Source organism: Urocitellus parryii, chromosome 2 (assembly GCF_045843805.1).
Source record: "Urocitellus parryii isolate mUroPar1 chromosome 2, mUroPar1.hap1, whole genome shotgun sequence".
Taxonomy (NCBI): Eukaryota; Metazoa; Chordata; class Mammalia; order Rodentia; family Sciuridae; genus Urocitellus; species Urocitellus parryii.
In genome coordinates, this window is record NC_135532.1 from 30,943,315 (window position 1) to 30,967,416 (window position 24,102).

The 24,102-nt window shown below is 37.8% G+C and overlaps 1 protein-coding gene across 1 annotated transcript in view; it reads right to left on the reverse strand.

The window, feature by feature from the left end:
- Dclk1 (doublecortin like kinase 1) overlaps positions 1 to 24,102 on the reverse strand; it is a 323,537-nt gene that overhangs the window by 62,633 nt on the left and 236,802 nt on the right. The window contains exon 6 of the mRNA XM_026395114.2: positions 12,022 to 12,116. Within this exon, the coding sequence (XP_026250899.1) occupies positions 12,022 to 12,116 (95 nt within the window). The remainder of the gene's footprint in view (positions 1 to 12,021; positions 12,117 to 24,102) is intronic.

A 24,102-nucleotide genomic window follows, 5' to 3' on the forward strand; every position in this document is an offset into this window, starting at 1 on the left:
TCCACTACAGAGAATTCAGTTGGGTAGTCAGGCATTACAGTACTGTCAAACATTACAGTACTGAACTTGTTACCCGCAGTGGCAACCCTGCATTATTAATATGAGACAAAGTAGAAGTTCTTTAAGTAACATTAAAATCATTTTCCATTGATGGTTCTGTCTTTTATCTTTAGAGCCAGCCAGTACAAATCCAATCCATTTTCATGACACTGCTGCAGGTATTCAGAGCAGCCATGGACTTCTGGGTCTATTCTCTCAATTTGCATATTTCCAGCTTCTCTGGATGTCCATATTGTGACAGAGCTCCAAGACTCCTTCACCTTCCTGTAGACACACTCCAGCGCTCTTTAAAGCTGATGCTTAAAACTGAATACAGCTTTCTAGGTGTGTTCTGACCAGCCACAGCAGAGAAGGACAGAGTTTTCTTAATCTTAAATACAATATTAATTCCCTTCAAGATCACATTGTTTTATTGAGGATGCATGTGTCTTAACCCTCCACTGAGCTCACAGGTGTGTCTCCTTTCCCTATTCTGTATTTGAGAAATTAGTGTTTGGGACTAAGTCCAAGACTTCACATTTATTAACATAAAATGTCCCCTTTATTACATTCATAATCTCTAAGTCTGTTATTCTTTGGATTTTTATCTTGTCACTTAACATTTTGTTTTCTCTCTTGGTTGAAGTCATTTCTGCAATCAACATGGCCCTTGGGTATGGCTGTCACCCACCTAAATATAATAACATAGACTCTCCTGAAACCTTTTGATTATTACCCATAAGTCTGAATGAAGGATTTTGAAAATAATTAACAGAAAATGTGTAAGTTCATATTCTTTAGAATTGACCTAATGAGATTTGCCAGACTTTAAAACTTATGACTAATAAAAGCTGAAAGTTCTGTCAAGGTGGTGCACGCCTGTAATCCCAGTGGCTCAGGAGGCTGAGACAGGAGGATCATGAGTTCAAAGCCAGTGCTCAGCAATTTAGCGAAGAGCTAAGCAACTCAGTGAGACCCTGTTTCTAAATAAAATACAAAAAAAGGGCTGGGGATGTGGCTCAGTGGTTGAGTGACCCTGAGTTTAATGCCTAGTACTCAAAAAAGGGGGGAAAAAACTGAAAAGCCCAACTATAGTTTTGATTGTTTCTAAATGAAACAGATTGACCTATTTAGATTTTTCTGAGCAGAAAAAAACATTTTAGAAGGTGCATGCTGATAAGATTTTATGTTTGCTCAGTCAGTTTGCTAATTCCATGGCATCTGGGTGTAGAGTACAAAGCATACAGTTATTTTAGAATTTAATGCAATTAGCAGCTCTGAGAGGTGTTGTGACATTTGAAATGTCATCACCTCCAAGCAGGCTTAATGGGAACCATTTGGGCAGGTTGCTGACACCTGGATGCTTTTATGGCACACCTTCATAAAAGAGTGGCCCTAAGTAAGAACACATCCTAAATGTAGCTAGTTAGCTCAGGATTGCGAAAACAGATGGAGAACACATCGCACTTTTTGAAGTAAGTGAGAAAGCTGACATAACAGCTCTAACCACATTTTACCAAGATGTATCTGATGACTATGTATTTTAAAAAACAGTTCATTTTAAATGTTATGAGTTCCTCCTGCCACTTGTATTAATGTTGTCACCCAGCTGGGGTCCATTCTGCCTCAAGATATGGAAAATATCCAACTGATTACAATAGAGGTACACAGTTCTCACCAGATAGCTTTAGTTTTGGCTAGAGAATTGTACTATTTCCATGTCACATTGTTTCTTGGCCTATAGTTATTGTTGATTTGGAAAACAGTTAAAAGGGATTTAGAAATCAATTGGTCACTGTCATTAGATTCTGGATCAACTTTATAAAGGAAACATAAATCATACATATTTAACAAACTCTAACAACTCTCTTGGTAATCTTGGATTTAGGTCTACAGATGCTTTGAAGATGACCTGAGAGAACAACATTAAATAGCAATTTTGGTGTAGAGAGCTTGAGACCAGTAGCATCCTAAGTAACACAGAAAAACCACACCCCTTTTTTGAAACAAGGCACAAAGGAAATGCCTTTTTCCAAATTCTTTTATCTGAATTCTTCATAATATGTTCAATCTAAAATAAACTTTATGATGTAGGCAATCATGTATATAATAACAGTGAGTATTAAAAAATTAATGAAGATGCTAAATTTCATAAAGATTTGGTTAACTGAGGAGGAGAAAATGAAAATGGGAATACTGTCTATGCTAGTAAAGCAATGGGAGCTAAGATTTTTTTAAAAAATCAATGCATTTATTTACAATTAGATCCATCTGTTTGTTGTATTGGGTGGTCTTTTTTTGTCTCTATTTGCTAATCACTATACTCAGGCCAAGATCTATAAACTCTCAATCTGAACCATTTGTCTTGAAAAAACTGTGCCATTGGGTAGCTACGATATGTCTGCTGACGAGTTACTCTTCATGAGATCACAGTTTGGATGGGGACCAGGAAGTCATCTCATGTATTCCCTCTGGATAGAGTAGCTCTCTCAAATGGGGATTCTCAACCTCTAATGAGGAAGCTCACTGTTCTTCCAGGCACCTGCTATGTTTACTTTAAGTTCTGGTTCTATTAAGGAGAAAGTATGAATATCCTGTGGAAATTCTGTAAATCTGGAAACATTCCTTCCAGCTGTACCATTATTGCTGTGGACACTGATTAAATTTATCAGGGACAAAAGAAATACAGCCAGTTAGAGCCAATGGATTCTAAGGTTCAAAATCCTCAGTCCTTTTTTATTTTGAGACAGGGTCTCACCAGGTTTCTTAAGTCTTCACTAAACTGCTGAGGCTAGCCTTGAACTTGTGATCCCCTGCCTCAGCATCCTGAGTCACCCAGCTTATAACAGTTTTAATGTAGAGTATTTTTTCTAACTTGACCAGAAGAATTTTCTATTCTCATCTATACTATAATATGAATGAACTATGTTATGAATTTCGTTCTAAGCTAAAGTTGATCAGGTATTATCATTATTTATTTAATTAACTATAATATATTTATTAAATATTTTTATTTATCCATGCTTTTAAAATAAATAGCTTGCATACATACACATACACATAAAAATGTACACATGTAAAATTTTCTTCTGCAAATTAGATGACCTTGATAAAAAGAGACCTTTAAACCCAGGGCACAGGTAATGTTTCAAAAATGCATGTTAATTTCTATTTTTCAACCAGTTGCCAATTTGTCCAACAAATTCACCCTTAAAACAAGCCTCAGAGGAAGGCATATTACTAATTTAATGCAACCTACTGAAACAGAATTCCCTATCACATAATTTTCTTACTTTGCTTTTATTGTATTTTAGACTTTGGATGTCACACAGTGCTATTCTGCAGCATCTCAAGCATCACTTGTTGATCTATTTACAAGAATGCTATCTACATGGTGATGAAGTCATCTTTACCCCATTCCATCATTTTAATTCCAAAATCTATTCATCAAGTTTTCTGAAAAAAACTCACTGAACAACATAGGCAGTTTTTCCTGTTTATTATATAATTATTCTAAGATGGTAAGTGTCACAAAGTCAACTTCAAGAGAATAACATGGTCCATTGTGAAACACAAGGTACAACATTTTACAATGAAACCACAGCACAAAGTGATGGAACTTTCAAAACTGGGTAGTTCAATGAAACATTTCATTAGTTCTTGGCTCTACAAAACTCTGCTGATGGCCTGAAATGATGGATTAAAATATATCGCTGTTCAAAATATTTTTAAAACCAAATGCTCTTTTTTTAAGAGGAGAATACACATCCAAGCAACTCATATTGTAAGCAGAAAGTATGTCATCTCTTTATAAAAAGCGTACCCAAATTTATAACATTCATAATGTATTTCAAAGTAAAGAAACCTTAGAAAAAAATGAACTCAATTCCTTGCTTGTGGATGAGTATAAACTCCTCAAAACACACATCAAAAGAAAATGAACTTTCATAGTTCTTTTCCCATAAACCTTCTGATACTACCCTGGCTTCAAAAACATTTTGTGGCCATATATAATACAAACACCCATGTATTACATGCATCATTTATACTATCTTGGAATTTATCCATCATCTTTACTAAAATGAACCACATTTTAAAGACACATATATCATGCACCCTTAAAAATTACCGTAAGGTCCTCTGACTTCCTATGTTTTCCACATGCGTTACAGGCACAAAATTACAAATATTTTTCAGCTGACAGCAGAGCAAACTCTACCAGGCAATTGGTATATTAAATTCAGAATATCTCAAATTTTCACACTATACCACTGTGGGATATCTCAATCAAATACAGTTGTCACATACATGCACAATTAGAGGTGATAGCAAGGCTAACAAAAATATGCATAAATGAGCAAATGTACACACAGTAAATTCGATCAATTAGCATTTTCAAGTGTGTATATATTTATGTGGATATATACACACATATAGCAAGTATATTCAAAATATGTCAACAGTTTAGAATAATGGTTTAAAAGAACATACAGAATTGCCTTACAGGTTATCTGGCTTTGTTATTAAGCTTACTTCAAATCAAACACACTTTGGAGTATTTGGTTTAACATAATACTCCTCTAGTTACAACTCTACAAATCAATGTTTTATTTTGTAGTGAATATTGATTGACAATCACTACAGTCATCAATACACACACAAAATAGGAAAATATCAGTTATAATACTCAATCATTTTAAGAATCAAACACCAAGACATTAAAATGTAAATATTAATGTGTTATTTAGTAGTTAACACAATATTGGATTTGTCTGAATTTCAATTTTTGTTTATCTGGATTTCATTTTCCTTTTTTTTATAAATCAGTACATCTGAATATTGAACTATTTTGTCATACAAGTTTAGCAAACAGTTTTTGAACTTAAATACGTCCCAAATGATATGTCAACGGCGTAGCACTTTATGACATAAAGGTTTACGTATGATTCTACAAGAGCCAGTAACTTATAAGACTGTGTCACAAACACCATACTTTGCTATTTATGGTCTATACACATACATGAATACTTACATAGGCACACTCATGAATACACTGAGCCCTGAAAAATCACAAAACACCCACACATCTGTACAGATATATGGCCACTATGAAAAATTTAGTAGTCCAATAGGCAAAATATATGGACTCATTTTTTAGGAATATTCTTCTTTATTGTCATTCACTTTTATTTAGAGATGTGACTTTTATACATTTTTTTTCATTGGAAAGAAAGAAAAAGCCCATCATATATAGATCTGCAGTAGATTCAATCAGAATATCCCTGCTGGTTAACTCGGGTTACGTTAATGCTTATTCAAATGTTTTACAAAATGTTACTTGGTCTTGAAATATTTAGATAAGCTAATATATTTACACAGGGATATACACAGATGGGTGGCCCTGAATCTTCTTAAAAGCCTATGGCATTATAGGAACACTTTAAATTTCTCCCGACTTAATTGATTAGGCAAAACAAAGAAGAATATCCCACATGGCTTTCAGACCTATAGTCGTTTGAGTTTGCACTGGACTCCACACTTTGTATATTACTAGGTTTTACACTTCTAAAATGCTGAAAGCAGGGAAATATTTCTAATATCTTTTTCTACAATATCTATGTCTAAGAAATAAAAAGTGAGTGTAAATGAGAAAGTCTCAAACTTTCAACGACAGCACAATGGCTTCAAAGCACTTTTAAGGATTACTATAAAGAAAAAAAAATGCATGACTTTTGCTGGAGTGCTCTCCTGCTCAGTAGATCAATTTTAAAATTCAGTGTCTAATTTTGCAAAAGAATTCTGTAAGTAAGCAAATCTTAAGTGCCTATAAATCACCAATTTGGTTCCAGCAATGAACTGAAAACTTATGGTTTGTTGCTAAGGATTTTCTATTTCTGCTTTTGTGTAATAGAATTATGCCCTGCATAGAAAAAGATCTCAAAGTCTATAAGTGGTGTGCTATTTCAATCTTGGAGGGACTTTAGTTTCAAAAAGTAAATGATATATATTGCCCCTGAACAGTCCTTTAATAAAAGTCATATGTTCAAAAGATTAAATGCTGTGGAATAGCATTTCCCTTGGAACGGCTTGAATGGAAAGTTGGCCATGATATCTATCGGCAATTAGTATAAGTCCAGTTTCTTTTAGCCATGTCTAAACAAAGCTGTGGGCTTTATATCAATTGGCAATATCTGCCACTTATACAGAACAAATAGCATTTATTGGACCTCTCTTAGCAGTAGTTGTCCATAAGATTGACAGTGCAGGGAAGTTGAAATTACTGGAATTTATTTTTGTTCTGGACCATCTGACCCCACCAGATTTAAGTTAACTGTTCCACTGCTTTCTCTGCATTTTTGACAGTTTAGTCAAATACATACTAATCTTTTACGGACTCGACTGTATTAAGTAATGCATTTTACAAAGACATAACTAAAACAGACACCAGCAGAGGCAGCCTCACAGATGTTTACTGTTTCAGCTAAGACAAAGCAGCCTTTTGATCTCAGCAGGAGTCTCTGTTCCTTTCTATTGGAAACAGTTTTAAAACCTGAGGTCTGGAACAGGTATTATTATGAACTGTTCTTTCAAGATGGAATGGTTCAGTTTGCAGTTCTCGAATAACCTGCCAGAGAAGTGTCTTTCTCTTCAACAGACAGGATAATGAGGCACTAATTATTATAGGGCTAAGTTTTCAAATGCTGTTAGATTGCCTGGACTTTTTTCTTTTTGCTTCTTTTGGTTGGAATATTTAATTCACTTGTAAAGTGAGATGGTAACATAGGTAACTATAAACCAGATGGTAAAATTTGCTAGTTGAACAATTTACCAAGGAGATAAATCGATAACATTTAAAACAGTGTATGACAACTGAATTTCTCTCCATCTTGAATCAAATGTTTGAAAATTGTTTTGAAGTAAAATTTGAAAAAAAAATTTCAAGTAAAATACCCCAAATGGCATAATGCATTTTAAATTTATCACCTACTGAGATATGTCAAGCCTGGAGAATATCAAAACCATGCTTTCTAAGTCTAAAATTGTTAGTGTTTGAACTAGTAAAAGTAAATGATCACAGGATATGGCTTACACATAATAGACCATACACATTAAATTAATTTCTAACATTCAGATTTTAAAATAGTTGTTTTATATTTAAGCAAAGCTGACTATAATTTTTAAAATAGAAGACTGAGAGCAGAATTAGTAGGTTAATGTTTGACAATGGGTTATAATCATAGACTTACTTGGTATAACACAAAAGGAGTTTTGCATATGAACATTTCCAAAACAACAGCAAAATTCAGGTTTTATCAAAATGAACAATTAGATATTTTTGGCTTAATTTATACAGCACCATTTCAGGGAATTTTTACTCTCAAAATGAATTTGTTTTTAAAGTCTAGGCATTTTTTTTAAAAATGTCTGTGTGTTATAAGAAAAAAAAAAATCCTAACTGCAGGCTTTATACATTTAAAATCACATATATGGTTGTAAGGAAGAATTATATCATTTATAGCAATGCCATTGAATAAGTTCTTCATATTTCCATACAGATTAAGCTATATTTATGTTGTTTCCAATAAAAGACAACTTTAAAAAAATAAAATTTATTTGACAAAAACAAGTTCCTAATGTCCAACGGTAATACCTTCAAGAGATATGTCCTTGACATGAGTTTTTCCCCTTAGATATATTAACCCACAAAATCATAAGAAGCTTTTTCCATTTATAAAGAAAAAAATATAATTGAATATTTTCATTATTTTATAATAAAAGTAGCTCTAAAAACCCAGTCATCCAAATTTGAAAAAGAATACAACTTTAAGGAAAAAATGTGTTTGCTAGTGCCATTTCGATCTGCTTTGCAATTAAGTACAGAAAAAAATGTGTGTGTGTCTGTGTGTATGTGTGTGTGTGTGTATATATATATATATATATATATATATATATATATATATATATCTTCTTACAATTAAAAAGAAAGCTATATCTGTGGAAATGATGACTCTATAATGCTACATTGTTAGCATATTCCTGTATTCAATATTGGGTCCATATATGAAATTTATCTACAGCCAGGTCTCACACAAAAAAAAGCTCGGCAATTGAGCAATATTGTGTTGAAACTCCCCCTAATCAAATCAAATGGAGGAGATATTTTTTCAAAAAATCTTTCCTTCAAGGACAAGTATCATGAATATAAAATGCCTATGTATTGTATTTTGTATGATTTGATTTTTACTATTTTAAAGTATGCAAAACTCTTTTGTGTATTTTGCTGTTAGACTTTTGCTTAGGAAACGTGAACCTTCACCCAATCACAAACCATATACATTGCTCCATGTGTCTTTTACACTGAGTCTCCTACTGAGTCCAAATCATCCGATGAGAGGGGGCGATACAGGTCCTGTAAGATGAAGGGCGGTACAGATTCGTTTACTTGGCTTTCGTGGGTGCCCCGTTGCTCTCCTAGGAGCAACCCTGAATGGGCATCCTTGGTTTCTAATATAATTAGACCTTCTAAAGTCAGCGGCTTTGCAGAAGAGGAGAGATAACAACAGAGAAACCATCTACATAGACAAAATGATGCAGATGTCACCTTATCAGCCAGAAAAAAAAAGTTGCCTGATCTATTTGTACTCTTTTGCTTGCCACATCCAGTTGAGCTCTGGCTCCAGAGGTCTTCAAGACCAACTTTGCCACTCTGTGTCTAGGCAATTCTTCCATGAACATTTTCCTTCCAATTCTGGGTATAAAAGGAATGTGCTTACCTCACAAAATCATTTAGCAGGAGCCCCTGAAGGCATTCAGCATATTCTTGTCCCAGAGTAGCAACTCAGGTGTTGCATTTACACAGAGTATAAACCCAACAAACACTGCCTTCTCAAAATTTTATGTTTGGATGATAGGAAGAATGCATAATTACCCCCACCCTTTCCCAAGGCTCCTTCCCTGGCCCCCAACCACTTGCTCGTCACCACCCTGCTTCTTCCCTCCTGCCCTTTTCTGCTATTAGATCTCTGTTGGTAGCCAAGCAACCAGCTCAGATCTGCAGAGAGAGTCTACACTGGGCCCCCCCCCCATTTTGTACCACCCACTCCTCACATCATCTGATCAGATAATCTACTAAAGTCAGTGATGTAGGAGTATAAAGGGGAGCTTCATTCAACCTACACAACATAACGTATTTTTGCCCTGATGTTTTAAGAAATGGGACCAAGAAAAGTTCATGGATGGGAAAAGAGCCTCCAGGAGCCCATTCTGTGACTATTCAGAAACTTCTAGACAGAAATTCAAGTAACGGTGTTAGAAAAATTGGGGGAGGGGAGCTACTTTGGGCCACAAATATGTTTATGCAGACTCTTCATTTTTAAAGACTATTTAAAAACATTAGAAGAAGTAACATATAAACATGATTTTAAGAAAAAACAGCTGATTAAATTGCAATACAAATAAAATATAGATTTTATTATTTGTAAAGAAGGCAGTCAAATTTCTCAATATTCCTTAAAAAAACATTTTTACATTCCTCTACTTTAAAAGGGGTAAGAAGCGTATATATGTGTGTGTGTGCATGTGTGTATTGAGATGGGGGAAGCCAACTCATTTTCCTGGTTATGTTGCTAGGCAACACAGAAGGAAAAAATAGAAGTAGCTACTGTTTTCTAATTTGCAATAAAAAAGTTAATTTATTCTTTGAAGTCTCTTCTTTTAGCACACACCATCTTTCACTTATTTCGGTATTTCCTGCATAGGAGTATAGCCAACCATTTGAGAAGGATATTAGCAAAATTTGAAACAGGATCAGTTTTTAGGGATATTCTCGGCCCATTTTAACTGGGAGGGGTTACTTGATGCAGTTGTCTACACACCAAGATGAAAGCCCTCTCACTAAGGCAGCTGGGAACATCTCCATGCACTGACATGGAACATAGATGGAGGATGTTCATAAATTCAAAGGCTTGAAAATCATCTTTGAATGGATACAGCTAGATTCATAAGCTTGGAAACCATACCATCTTTGAATATATCCAGTGTCCTGCTCACAACATGTGCTTAATAAATGTTTTCAGATGGTGATAAGCATCCCCCACCCCCACTCCCCAAAAAACCTCAAATGGGATCTCTTTCTCCTCTCTCTCAAGGATGATGCTTGTCTTGGTAGTTTAAATGGAAAAATGAAGGATCTGTCAGAGAACCACACCTTATAATCATTTCCCAAGTGCTAAAAATGTTCATTATATAAGCCAATGACTACACAGCCAGATGGAAATTTTCTGCCTCAGTTGGACAAATCCAAGTGAAGCGGAGACTACAGAGGGCAAAGATGCATGTTTTAACTTCATTCTGCCAACAAAGGACATCTGAGCAAAGCTTTCCATCCCAATATGGAGGGGTCTTCACTATCAACAAACAGTTTGCATCTGTAGCAGGGATTCTCAATCACTCTTAATTTGATATCAACCTCAACAACTAAACGTGAGCTTCATCAATAAATCTGGAATCTGAATTTAATTGGATCAAAGAATAAAGGGGGGATTTCTGTGCTAGGTGTACTCTCCAAAGCCTCCATTTAGTTAGAGACAGGGTGGGAAACTTTTCTGAAAGAGGATCCTTATTGTGCTGTATCTAATACAATCCCTATAAGATTAGAGCCTTACTGGGTGACATTTACATGGAAAGAATGGCCACCCAGGCTCTTTCTTCACTCATGGGTAGGGCTTTAGGAGATTATACAAAATTGGCCAATTCTTCTTTGAATATTTGTTAATGATTCTGGACTTTATAATGCCCATATAGAGACTGCATCCAACAATCTAAACAAGTTCAGCCTGATGCCAGGTGAATCAGTAGAGAAAGATAATAAAGCCTGACACCTGGTGCTACAGGCTCCAGTGGGACTAGGAACTGACCAAGTCCCCCTCCTCCCCTCTGTTGAGATGGCCAATAGTTCTGTCAGCCTAAAGACCCAATCTGGGCAGGAGACTTGAAGAGAGGGGCTTCCATTTTGGGTGAAGCTTAAATTTATGGAATCAAGAAGTGTCACTTTAAAAAAACATAACAAAAGAAACCAAATTCAAGAATCCAGTATTTGAGTGCAATAGCCGTGAGGAATCTAGCTTATTAAAACATTCGCTGACCATCATCATAAAAAACTCTCCTAAGGGCACGCCCTCCCCTGACCTTAATTTTGAAATCAAAACCGTGAGAGGCTTCTATCCTTCCTTGAACCTTCCCCAATCCCCCTCTCCAATTCTCTTATTCTTGTCTTGGGGTTACTGAAAAAAGGTCAAATAGGACAGGCTGTGAGGGGACAGAACAGTAGTTCTTCCATCCAGAATGGAGAGCTAATTCTTACTCTGTTCCTTAACATGCAGAAACTAACACTGTTTTGCAACTTTTTCACTTTGTTCTCCAAGCTCAGCCAATTTCTCTCTTATTACACAAGAGGCTCAAAATAAATACAAGTAGAGATGAGAGAGCATGAGCTCAATACGGGTTTCATTCACAAAACCATTTAGCCTATGTACCCACCCCCTATCCCAGGAGCTCCTGGCTGCTCTGGAACACCACTCTAAGCCACACAGCAACTCCCCTACATCCCCAAACAGCACTCTTCCTTTTCCTGAAGGGGCTGGTAATCAGTGATGCTATCTAATAAAATTCATTACCATTAAGGAAGCTTAAAAACGAGTGCTTATAAAGTCTGTGCATTTAAAACAAAAAAAGAAAAAAAAAAAGAGGAAGGTATTTAAAAGTGAAGCAGCCAATGTACATTCTCTTTAGAGTTAAGATCTGGACCAAGATGATGGAGAAATTAAAAGCCCAGAGTTCTCACTACACCATAGCAATGGTAAGTGACCCAGTATTGTCACCCCCTGCCCTGGCGTGGTTATTCCCTAGAGACAAGCAGCACTATTTGTTTCTTGCATCAAGGCTCAGACAGAACTTAAACAGGTAGCTTGCTTGTTTCCTTACCCTCTGCTTCCGCAGGCTTCCTGGACTGGTAGGTGATGGGCTTGGCGACTTGCCCGAGCGAGGAGTAGAGAGCTGACTACCAGGGGTTCCATTAACTAGAAATACAAAGAATCACACAGAGAGAAAAATGGCATGTTAAATAATTTTCATGACAATTCATCTTTTCAGAGAAACAAACAGAGAGGGACATCTGCTAAAATTTAGATATTCATTTATCTGTATCATGGAGAAAAGCCTTAGAGGGATAACTGTCTTCAGAAACTCACTATTTTGTGAATCCTGTGTTTAATAGAGCTGCAGGTTACATAATAATTTTTAAAATGTACTTTTTACAACTTCTGATGAAAGTATTAATAATAGCTTTATCTGTGCCAACAGAGAATTTAAAAGTGTGGTTAAGACATTTTCGGTGAGATTCCTCCTTTTCTTTAGATGCCCCATGCTAACCCAGTAGGAGCAAATGTTAGCACAAGCTCACAAGGTACATCCTCAGATCACTGTGGGTTTTTTTTGTTTGTTTGTTTGTTTTAAAATAATTACTTACTTAATCACTTCTGGAAGTTCCTGAGTCCATGTGTTCCCTATTCATCCACCAGCCTGATTCTGGTGGCCTTGCTTTAAACAGTACAAAGTAATTGGCCACAGACACTGAAGAACTCCTCACAGTTTGTCTGTGCTGCCATTGAAAATTAAAGCTGTTCTCTAGCAGGTTCAAATCACTGGAATTCTGCCTGATTCTCAACTTTTGAGAACTGGAATACACTATTGTCATTAAACTGAGATAAACCCACAGAACTCAAATAAGCAATTCTTTTCTCTAAGCAGCATTGCCTTTAAGAACAGATAAAACACCTAGAGACAGATATATATATATTTTTTTATCAAGACACATAAAGTTGCCTCTATTTTACTTGTAAAAATGACATTACAGTCCACACTGAGTAAGGTAGAACCAGGCAGGAGACACATACACTCTGGAGGTGTACAACAGACACTTTCCAGGAGGGAGAGCGACAGTGCATTCCACTTACCTTCAATGAGTTCTAACATGGACACAGTGTTTGACCTGACAATGGCAAGAGGCAAGATCTCCTCTCAGCACTAAGCCGAGCACCAGCGGAAGTAGGGACGCGGCTGGATTAGTTAAGGATGGCTAAGGCTGCGCCCCGAGCAGCTGAATGAGATGCAGGATTCATCAGCAGATGCCTTTTCTGCGTAAGGCTGACGTCTTCCCAGCAGCAGTGGGAGGTGCGGGTTCTGTCTTAGTCTACATCAAAGGTGTCAATTAAGCCTCATGCCAACGCGGAGCCACTGCTACCCCCACCGACACACTCACTCCCGGAAGCCCCAGCCTTCCCAGTCCTTTGCACTGAATCATAATAAAGTGCTCTGGGGGCAAGAGCCCCAGTGACTCATCTGAGAATCAAAATGACAAGAACTCTTTTACAGCCTGGCAACTACTAGGTAATAAGGACACCCTCACAAAATTCACTGGCAAGGTACGGTGTTTATTGATTTTTCCTAAACCATGTTTTCACAAAAACTTAACGGCCCATGAAAGTGGGAAGCTCCTTGTTTTCATCTCCTCCCAAGACCTTAAAAAAAGTCACACAAGGTATGTTCTGTGCATGTCTAATTATTCTGCACCAATAAAAAGAATGTCAAGAACCTCATGCAGCACTAATTTGCAGTTTTGTCTTTGAAATGCATTTGGTGACTCCTTCTTAAAAAACAAAACCTGTAGTTTTTTTTTTCTTTTTTTTTTTTTCAGAGTGAAATGGGAAACTGAGAATGCTTTAATTTACTTGTATACTACAGAATTTTCTTTGCTGAATGAACTTCATGCTTGAGACTCAACACATTGGACTTCCCAGCCAGTGGGCTCAGTAAGGAGGACAAGGACAACAGAATGGTCCAGAGGCAAAAATCTACTACCAGCATGGGAAGAGATACACTGCTGATTGGCCAGGAATGTGCTGTATACATGTAATATATTCTATGCCCACTTCTCGACCACTTTATATCTTTATGCAATACCTAAAGAATACTCAGACTGGACTGGAAAATGAACAAATAGGAAGTGAACCCTGTATTAACACTTTTCACTCTGGGGTCTCTAATCTCACCAAGTTGATGGGAAATGAAGAAAAAGAGGAAAACAGTCCTAGGCATAAACTTCTCACTTTAAGAATGCAAAGCAAGCTGAAGGTGATGGTCCAGGCGCTTAATCAAAGCGTCTTGAGAGGCTGAGACAGGAGAATTCCAAATTCAAAGCCAGCCTCAGCACTTAAATCTCTTTATAAATGCACACACATTTTTGCATTTAAGGGTATACATACTATCTCAATTAAAGTTCACAGACTCTGAGGTTGACATAATTATTTCTCTCCATTTCACTGATGAGAAAATTGAGTCATAAAAATGATGAGCAATTTGACAAACAAATGGGGGATAGAGGCCAAAATCTGACCTAGGTAATCCAAAACTACACCTTCACTAGCTGCACCAGCCTTCTACCCCAGGGGAAAATCAGAGAACTAAACTATTCATTACAATGCAGCATTTTGAAGTGGGGAAGTCCTGGGTGTTGCTATTGGAATTCTAACAGGTTCAAATCTGGAAGGTCTACAACCAAGGGAGTCAAGGTTGACCTTGGAGAGGGCAGTGGGTAAGGGAGTTAGCCAGGTGATTTTGCAGAGGGCACAATGAGGGAAATGCATCTCAAGCCCGGCAGACAAGTGTTATTCGTGGAAGTGACCTGAATAAATTAGCCACAACAGGTAGGTGAAGTTGGACAGAGAAAAGTGTTATGAATGAGGACGGAGGAAGAGACAGGGGCTGCAGGAAGTGCAAAGCATTAAAATTCAGGTGAAGGAGTTTGGTTTTTATCCAAAGGGCAAAGAGAAGTTATTGAATGATTTTAAGTAGGAGCAGAGGGATCAGGTTTGCATTTTAAAGAGCTCTCAGGAGCTCTTGGCCTGCCAAGAATGGCATAGCGGGGAACAATACTGGGCACAGGCTAGTCCTTATGAGAATGTCAAGGTGGGAGAAAGTAGGACACATTAAGGTTCTGTGGCCAGAGATGGTGGTGAGATTTGACTCAGGGTAGGCAATGGGGGTGGAAGTAAATGGAAATGTTGCAGAGATATTTAAGAGGTTAAAAACTACAGAACTACAGTATTTGCTAATGGATTGGTTGAAGATTAAAGGGAACAAGTTCCAAAGGATAAGAGAGAGTTGGGACACACTGAACTGAAGGTCCTCATGTGATCTCAAGTCTGCCACACTGGTCTGTGTTGCTTTTCCTGTTTTAGAGGAAGAAACTGACTTTCAAAGAAGTAACTTGCTCAAAGACAAGCCACTGAAAGGCAGCAGAGCTAGAGCTGAGCCTTACTTACGTCTCAATCAAAAGACTTAGCACTTGTCCCAGGAGCAACAGGTCTGGTCCTGGCACCTCAGGCATACAGAACTTCTACCCCACCTGCAGAGTGGGCACCTCAAGCCCTCTCCCTCACTGGGGCCCTTGGACCCACCTCCTTGCTTTAAAGACACTGGGTCCAGTGCTTTCTCTTCTATTACCATCAGTCTGGAAAAATGAAACCCAAATGCCAAACACATCATTTACGTTTTACAACATGATCTGCCTGAAAGTTGGGGACGGTCTGTGCTCTTAATGCCGGAGGTCTTTTCAGACTCTTTCTAAGCCCAAAAGCATTAGCCACCTCTTAAAATGGCTCTTGACACCCAGAAGGTATTACACTCCTTCTTGTTGAATCTTTGCTAGAATACTTTTATAAGTAATTTCGACGCCTGTATTGAGTTTACTTGCTTTTTATTCTGTGACACCACAAGTCCCTGTGTGCCAGTGAGAAGGGCTTTGTTACTTATTTGTTTGTACTTATTAAAATTCAACTGGCATTATTTTCCAGAGGCCCTTATTAAAAAATTCTTTACCTTGAATGGGGAAAATTTTCAGCTTCATGTGGTTGTTCTTAAATAGCCAAGTCTAAGAATGAATTATTTCAATCTGAATTCACTGAATTTGGAATTAATAAAGAATTCACCACTGCCTTATGCCCAGTTATGGTTTCCTTCATTCAGATCGGTCTGGGTACATTTTCCTTCAATCCTGAATTCCCTTGCTTTGCTTGTTACCTCTTGAATGAAAAGTGCTAAACTTTAGGATGGATTATTAGCAGATACCATGATGGTCACTTACATAACTGGGCCCCAAAGGGCTGTGGAAGAAATCTGAGCACAGGACTCTTACCAGCCCTCATCCATGACACTTTCTTTCAACTCAGCTGTCACCTCTGCCTATCAGGGAGCCAACAGTACACAGTAGTCTCTCCTTGTCTGTGTTTTTACTGTCCACAGTTTCAATAACCTGAGGTTAACTGATATCTGAAAATATTAGTAAGTAGAAAACTCCAGAAATAAACCAGTCATAGTTTTAAATCTCTCTCATTACAGTGCATTGTTATAACTGTTGAATTTATCATTAGTTACTGTTGTTACATCTCTTACTAACTCATAAACTAAACTCTATCAAAGGTAGGTATGTATAGGAAAAATGTAGTATATATAGGGTTTGGTATTCTCTTAGGTGTCAGGAATCCATGGAATATCTTGGAATGTATCCCGGTTGATGAGGAGGGATGACTGTGAACTGGTGATAGCACATTGTTAAATAATACCATTCATGAAGTGTCTGGATTCACTTCTTTCTCCATAATTTCAGACAGCTGATCCTACTCTTTTTTTTTTTTTACTAATTGAACCTACAAAGTCAGGGTTCTATATCAACCCATTAGTACACAGAGTGTATACTAAGTACACGCTAGACTCTCATTGGTCCTGTTCTCCAGGAAGCTCACAATTGAATATGAAAGTTACCGAAACATTATAGAATTTGAAAACACTTGGCTGATCCTTGACTAATTCATGACTCCTTTGAGATGACTTTAGACATATGTGTCTGTTATATTGAGCAAACCCCTCTTTGAACTTAAAGGGTTTAATTTTCTTTATAGTTATACTCTTAAGACTCAGACACCAACTGCAAGGTCTCAGACTGGTCCTGAAATTAGAGAAATTTCTAAGCAAGACAATTTAATTAAAAGGTGAGCACTTTTTAATTGTGTTCTTACCATATCCAGACACTGTGATAAATAGAGTGGATTGAAAAATAAAACATACAGAAACTGTATGGATTGGTCTAGAGTCACCAAACATTAGAGTATGTATATCACCAGGAATAAAATGAGACTTCATGGGAAAAATCAAACTTCTGCTGAAATGGGACTTTCCTAAAACACCAAGTGTCTATAGGAAGTAAGTAAGGACATCTAGTTCTCTCTGGGGAGAAAAGGGGAGAAGGAATAGACACACATGTGACTATTTTAAAATACAAAATCTATTGAAATAAAAGATCAGAGCTTAAAGAACCAGAGTTGGTTCTTTGTACCCAAATCAGAGAGTTGATGAACTTTTGATCTGTCCTTTCTTTCTTTAGATGCACAGATCTCAAAGCTGTTATCAAATATGGACATGAAGAGAGGACAAAAGGATAATTTATACATCATTACTTTCTATAAAGTAGTAATGAACTCTGCTGGGAGAAACTCCTGACAGGAAACCAACTTACACACACTGCTACCACCTGCTACAAGGCTCCTCCTTGCTCTCTAGAAGAAGGAAGACTGCTAGGACTGAACACCTGAAATGTTTTCTGCACGGATTTTCCTGCATTTAAATATGGTTGTGGTTATAAGAAACAATGTCTATATAACTCCATTTGATCCTTACTACTTTTCTTTATAAAAAGATTTAACAAGTATTTATATTTATAATTTTGTCCTGTTATCAAACAAAACCTAATCTGATGATTTTATCAATTTCTTAGCAAAGTCAAAAGAAAGCAAAAAGCACACATTGAAAAACCTAGAAAATATATATTAAATGGTAGAACTATGTATAGTTGATATTCCTACATTTCTGGGATGTTTAATGATGATAATGTGTTTCTTTATGAAGAAGATATTTAAAATTAATTTCTTAATAGGGAGTTTTATTTTATGACAAAATAGTGGTTTTGAAGTCAAAATAAGCTTCAGAGTGACAATCTTCAATGGTTATTGGGTATTTTTTTTTGTCTTGTTTTCTTTTTCTTCTCTATAATGTCTTTTACTCTTCAGGCCAGATCATTTTATATTCTTTCAAGCATATATAAACTTCAACATTTTTGCTATACCACAAAATTCTGGCATTTCTTTTCCTCCTCCTCTTCTTCTTCTTTTTTTTTTTTTTATTGCAACAGTGAGTAACTTTTTGGACATGAAATCTACCTTGCCATTTCCCTGTCTTCTTTTAGCACACAGAGAGGCTCATTTATTTCTGTCCTGCACTTGTTGGGTTGAAGGGAGGGAATGTGTTCATATATATGTGTATGTCTGTGGTTTGGGAAGTTGGCAACTGAGGAAGATTGCTAGGGAGTTCTGGCTTCCAGCCTGAGACTGGCCCTCACTTCCTAATCCTATCAATGCTGTAGATTCTCTTTTCTCAACCCTTGTCCAGTGCTTCTCACATTATTAAGAAAAAAAAAATGAAAGAAAGAAGAAAGGAAAGACATGTGGACACACATACAAAGAGATAAGAGATGACCATTTAATAGAGTAAGAAAAAAGGTGTTCTTTCCTAATTCTAGCTCACCTCGTGCAGGTGTGTAGAGCTTTGATTTTTTTCCAAAGGGACCATCTGCTGAGAATAATGGGGAAAAGGGAGAGGAAGAAACAGAGGCGAGGAAGAAAGGGACATGACTCTGTGAATTTTTTGAACAAATACTTAGAGAAAGTTCCCTAAACCTCAGAAAATCTAGGCAAGCTCATCTCCTTCTAGTATTTCTTAGTTCATTCACACAGTCAACATTTACCAGTTGGAACTCACAGGTGTCATAGAACATACAAAGAACTCCTGCTCTGAGACCTTACTATCTGGTAGGGTGGTGCAACATGTCACCTGCAGACTGGGAGCCCAACCAACTGCCACAGGACTGCAGAGCTAGAGAAGACTCTCAACGGTGAGATAAGATGACCAGGGGACATTTTGCTGAGATCAGTTGGGCAGAGTTGGGTATTGTGTGAGTCAGATTTTCATAATTGTGATCAAAATACATGACCAGAACAACTTACAGGAGGAAAAGTGTATTTGGGGCTCACAGTTTCTGAGGTTCAGTCTAGTTAGCCAGTTTACCCCTCTGGGCAAGAGGTGAGGCAGAACAGCACAGCAGAAGTGCGTAACAGAGAAAACCAGCTTGGTTCATGACAGCCAGGAAACAGAGAGAAAGCTAGACACAAGGGCCAAGATATAAACTCCAAAGGCACCCCCCCCCCGAGTGGCTGACTTCCTCCAGCCCCCTGACCACTTGCCAAAAGTTACTACCCAGTATGATCTAATCATTCCACTTCTGAACATTCCTGTGTTAACACAGGAGATTTTGAAGGACACTTTATATTCAAACCACAACAGGTACATTGTTGTTTTTTTTTTTTTTTGGTGGGTGGGTGGGGTACAAGGGATTGAATTTAGGAGCACTTGACCACTGAGCCATATCCCCAGCCTTATTATGTATTTTTATTTAGAGACAGGGTCTCACTGAATTGCTTAGAGTCTTGCTTTTGCTGAGGCTGGCTTTGAACCCATGATCCTCCTGTCTCAGCCTCCTGAGCCGCTGGGATTACAGGTGTGCCCCACTGTACCTGGTGATGCATTGGTTTTTGACATCAGAAGTGACAGAGGAAGACACTGCATGTCAGGAATAAAAATGTGGAAAAGTCCAAGAGTTATCTGGGGAAAACACATTAGTTTTTAGGATGGAGAAGAAACAGATGTGGCTGGAAAGGAAGACCTTGTTCAAATCAAAGATGGTCCTTCACCTGAGACAGGAATTTGGACTGTCTGACAATGAGTAAAGGCAGGAAGTGGGACACTGGTATGCCAAGCAGATGTAAGAAGCAAAGGACGAAGGCAAGGAGGTCAGCGGGTAGATAGTGTCTGTAGCCTGTGAGAAGCAGAGGAGTCCTAGAACAATAGGGAGGCCGCCCAGGTGGAAAGGGAGTCAGAGAGCGTTGCAAAGGGCCACAGAGGAACTGAATGTGGAAAGGAGGGGAGAGGGAATCAAAGATTTTTTCATAGTAAAAGGGAAAAAAAAGTTTAACTCAATTAAATAGGATCATCTAGAGTTGTTAGGTATAAAATGAAGGAATGTTTGAACCCCTATCAGAGGGGATCCAAGGACAAGCTGTAGTTATCCCAAGGGAATTGGGCAGCCATGGGCATCAGTGGCTGGGGTGATGAGACTCAGGACTGAGTGGGAAGCCTCTCTGATGCTCTACCCACCAGTAGCTGCGGGACAGAGCCTATTCCAGTGAAGCTGGAAGTCAGCCTTGGGCCAGCCCTGTAATGGCCCCATGGAGAGCATTCGCAGACAAGGCCCCATGACCACTGAAATAGCTCCTTCCCAGGCATCCAGTGGGCTCCAGCCAAATCCTATGACCTTCTTTCAGATGCTACTTTACTTCTCAGCATCCACCACCTCCATCCACCTCCATCTTGACTTTGCCTCTTTGACTCTGATACTCTACTCCATGTCCTCTGGTCTCCCCTGATCTGCTCTGAGAAGTGCACATGTTCCTCAAGGTTCCATTTTCATCTTCACAAATCTCTCAGTGGGGGAAAGGGAGGAATCTAACATTTCTGTTATTGAAATCACTCCTATCTGCCAGCATCTCCCAGATAGACCTTGTCAGCTTCAACGCAGTTCCTTATTGCTAGTTGCCTACTGACCTTTCCAAAGCATCTCAAACTCCCCATGTCTAAAATGGGGTTCATTCCCTACCTCCCTTCCTCACTGGACAAACCTAAACCTGCTCCTCATTCCTGATTCCTCTCTTCCTCTGGCCTCACAACCAGTTAAATTTCTGGTTTCATCTCCCTTTTGAAGTCTCCCCCATTCCTAATGGGGGCTGTTTCAATTCTGTCCTGATAACTTCTTTCCAGGATGACTGCTGGGGCCTCCTAGGGTTATCCTGGCCCCTCATATGGAACCATCCTTTCTAATATGGTGCCATTGTTCCTAAAACTCAACTGTGATTTATCAAGCTCTTGATAAAAATCCCCTTTCACCTCCTAATATGCCTTCACAGCCCTGTGCACTCGGACAAGCAAATGGACTATCACCATGTTCTTCAGCCCTTTCCTAGAATTCTATTACTTATTTTATTGGATTAATAACTGTTCCCTAATACATCATATATTTTCATGGGTTTGTGCCTTATCTCAAAAAGGGAATGTTCTCCTAGCCCTTCTTATTCTGGCAGAATTCTTCTAGTACCAATGTATAAGTCCTTGTCTCTTAAAAGTTGTTTTTTTTTTTTTTTTTTACCCTATTAGTGAGATTGAACCCTTTCTTCCTCTGGGCTTTCATGTCATTTACCACACAATTACAGAAAGTGCTGTATATGTTTGTCTCCCAATTAGAATACAAGCAACTTTAAAGGCAAGGACTGTGGTTTAATTATCTCTGTATCCTTGGGGCCTAATACAGGCCTGAAACAGGCAGACACTCAGGAAATGTCTAATTAACCTGGGGCATCAACAGTAGGGAGTTATAAAAGAGGCTGATGTAGGCTGCTGTTCCCAAGTAAACAGTAAGTCAAGATAATGGTTCAAAGCTTTGAAGAGTATGTTTGAGCATCTTTCTGGGGTCAGTACTAGGGGGAGCTGATGGGTGAAAAGACAGAAAATGGACAAAGGGATGGTTCTATATGCAGCAAGAAATTCCCCAAATTCAAGAGATGAATCACCAGCCTCTTGATTTTTCTTGGTGTATATTGTTTTCAACAATTCCTTTGGAGCCTCAAAGCAGAAGAGATCCTCCATGGAACAAATAAACCTGAAATATCTGCACTAAAGGAAAAGACTGAACTAAAGATTAATAACTAGCAATCTGCCTTTGAAGGCATTTGATAGAAATCAAAAGAATTTGACAAATTGGACTAGTGAGCTGATTAAAATTCTCTTCACTTCCCCAGCTTTGATTCTTGTCTTATCTGCATATGTTGCATAAAATATTTTATATAACCATAAAAAAGTAAAATTTGAATAGCATAAATAAAAAGACTTAAGAATTTCCTGAGTCACATACAAAAAGTTGCTTCCTGGGGAGTATGGAATGGGGTTTCAATGGTAGAAGTTCACTAAGGGTATCCAGTTTTTCTCTCTTACATATGCTCACTCTTGCATTTCCCAGTCCCCAGCATTGATGATCCATGGCGGGTTCTCAGTGAGTAGTGAATAAATCAATGATTGTTGCTATGAGTATCTCTCAAGACTACTTTGTCATCCTAGATATTCTTTCAATCATCTCTAGACTACTTATAACACCTAATATAATGTGAATAGAGTTGTTATACTGTATTATTTAGGGAATCATGGCAGGAAAAAATGTCTCTCCATGATCAGCACTGACACAATATTTTTTCATGAATATCTTTGATATTCATATGAAGTTGTGGAGTTAATAGATATAGAATCTGCAGGTACAGAAAGCAACTGTGCATTAGACTATGTGCTCTTGAAGGGAAAGAAAGTGCATTCGTTCATGCTCAAATCGATGGGTGCAAGACAGCATGGAGGACTTAATTATGCTTGCTATTACTTGTATAGATTGAGATTCTAGATTGAGGATGTCATTTGTTATGGTTTGAGTTCGAGGTGACTCCCAAAAGCTCACATGTGAGAAAATAGAAGGTTTAGAGGAGAATGATTGGGTTAAGACAGGCTTAACCCAATCAGTGAACTGATACCTGATGGGATTAACTGAGTGGTAGCTAAAGGCAGGTAGGGTGTGGCTGGAGGAGGTGGGTCATTAGGGGCCTGCTTTGGGGGAATACATTTTGCATTTAGTGAGTAGAGTCTCTCTTTGTTTTCTGATCATCATGTGAGCTGCTTCCCTCCATCACACTCTTCCACCATGTTGTTCTGCCTCACCTCAAGCCCCGAGGAATGGAGCCTATTGTCTATGGATTGAGACCTCTGAAACCGTGAGCCCCCAAATAAAGTTTTCCACTTCTATAATTATTCTTGTCCGATCTTTTAGTCACAGCAATGAAAAAAGCTGACTAAAACATTATTCTAAGAGAAGTTGGCAATGTATCGAAACACAATAAAACTCCAAAACAAAACAAAGCAAAATTCCCAAAGTTCTAAAAGATCCAAGAAAAGGTCAAAATTTTGAAATATGTAAGTTTTAAGGAGGACTGAAGCAATAAAACTTCAAGACAGGGACACATGGTTTTCTTATACTTTTCACATGAAGAAAACAATGTAAAACAAAATTCAAACTTTGTTGGTCTTTATTGAAATAAAATTAATGCATATTCAATTGTTATTTTTGGAGATATTTTGTTATAACTTTTCTATACAGGTAAAGGGATTTGCTTTAAATAATTTACTTTTAAATTACATATTTTATAAGATGTCTGTGTTTCAAGGAAACACATGTTTAAAGAGTTAACCCATATTAAACATGCTTTATGATGCTCTTATATATTCTTGTTTCTTTAAGAAGTAACTAAAAACCATTTTTCCAGTTTCTCAGTGATTCTGTATTCAAAGTCCAAGTCCTGAGGGTTTGATATTCTTTTGGGTGATGTTAAAGTTTCTGGTTTCTCTTTCTTCTAGTTCCATTTTCATTCTTTGGGCCCCTTCTGTAATAGAGACTAATAATAATTCAACAGCTATGTGAGTTATGTTATCTATAAATTATTTTGGGGGCCTTGACCTCTGTGCTTCTTGAGAGTAGGGGCTCCTTCCTTTCATCTCTGCATCATTAGCACCTAGCAAATGCTCCATGCCAGCAAACCTGCGACTGATATTTATGAATGTGTAAATGAACACCTTACATGCATAAATCACTTTTAACTTCTCTGAGTCCTGAGAAGAGAAATGGGTAAGGATAGAAGGAAGATTTATAGAGGATTCTTGTTCTTGTTCTAACGCCGACTTACAAAGGCAAGTTTC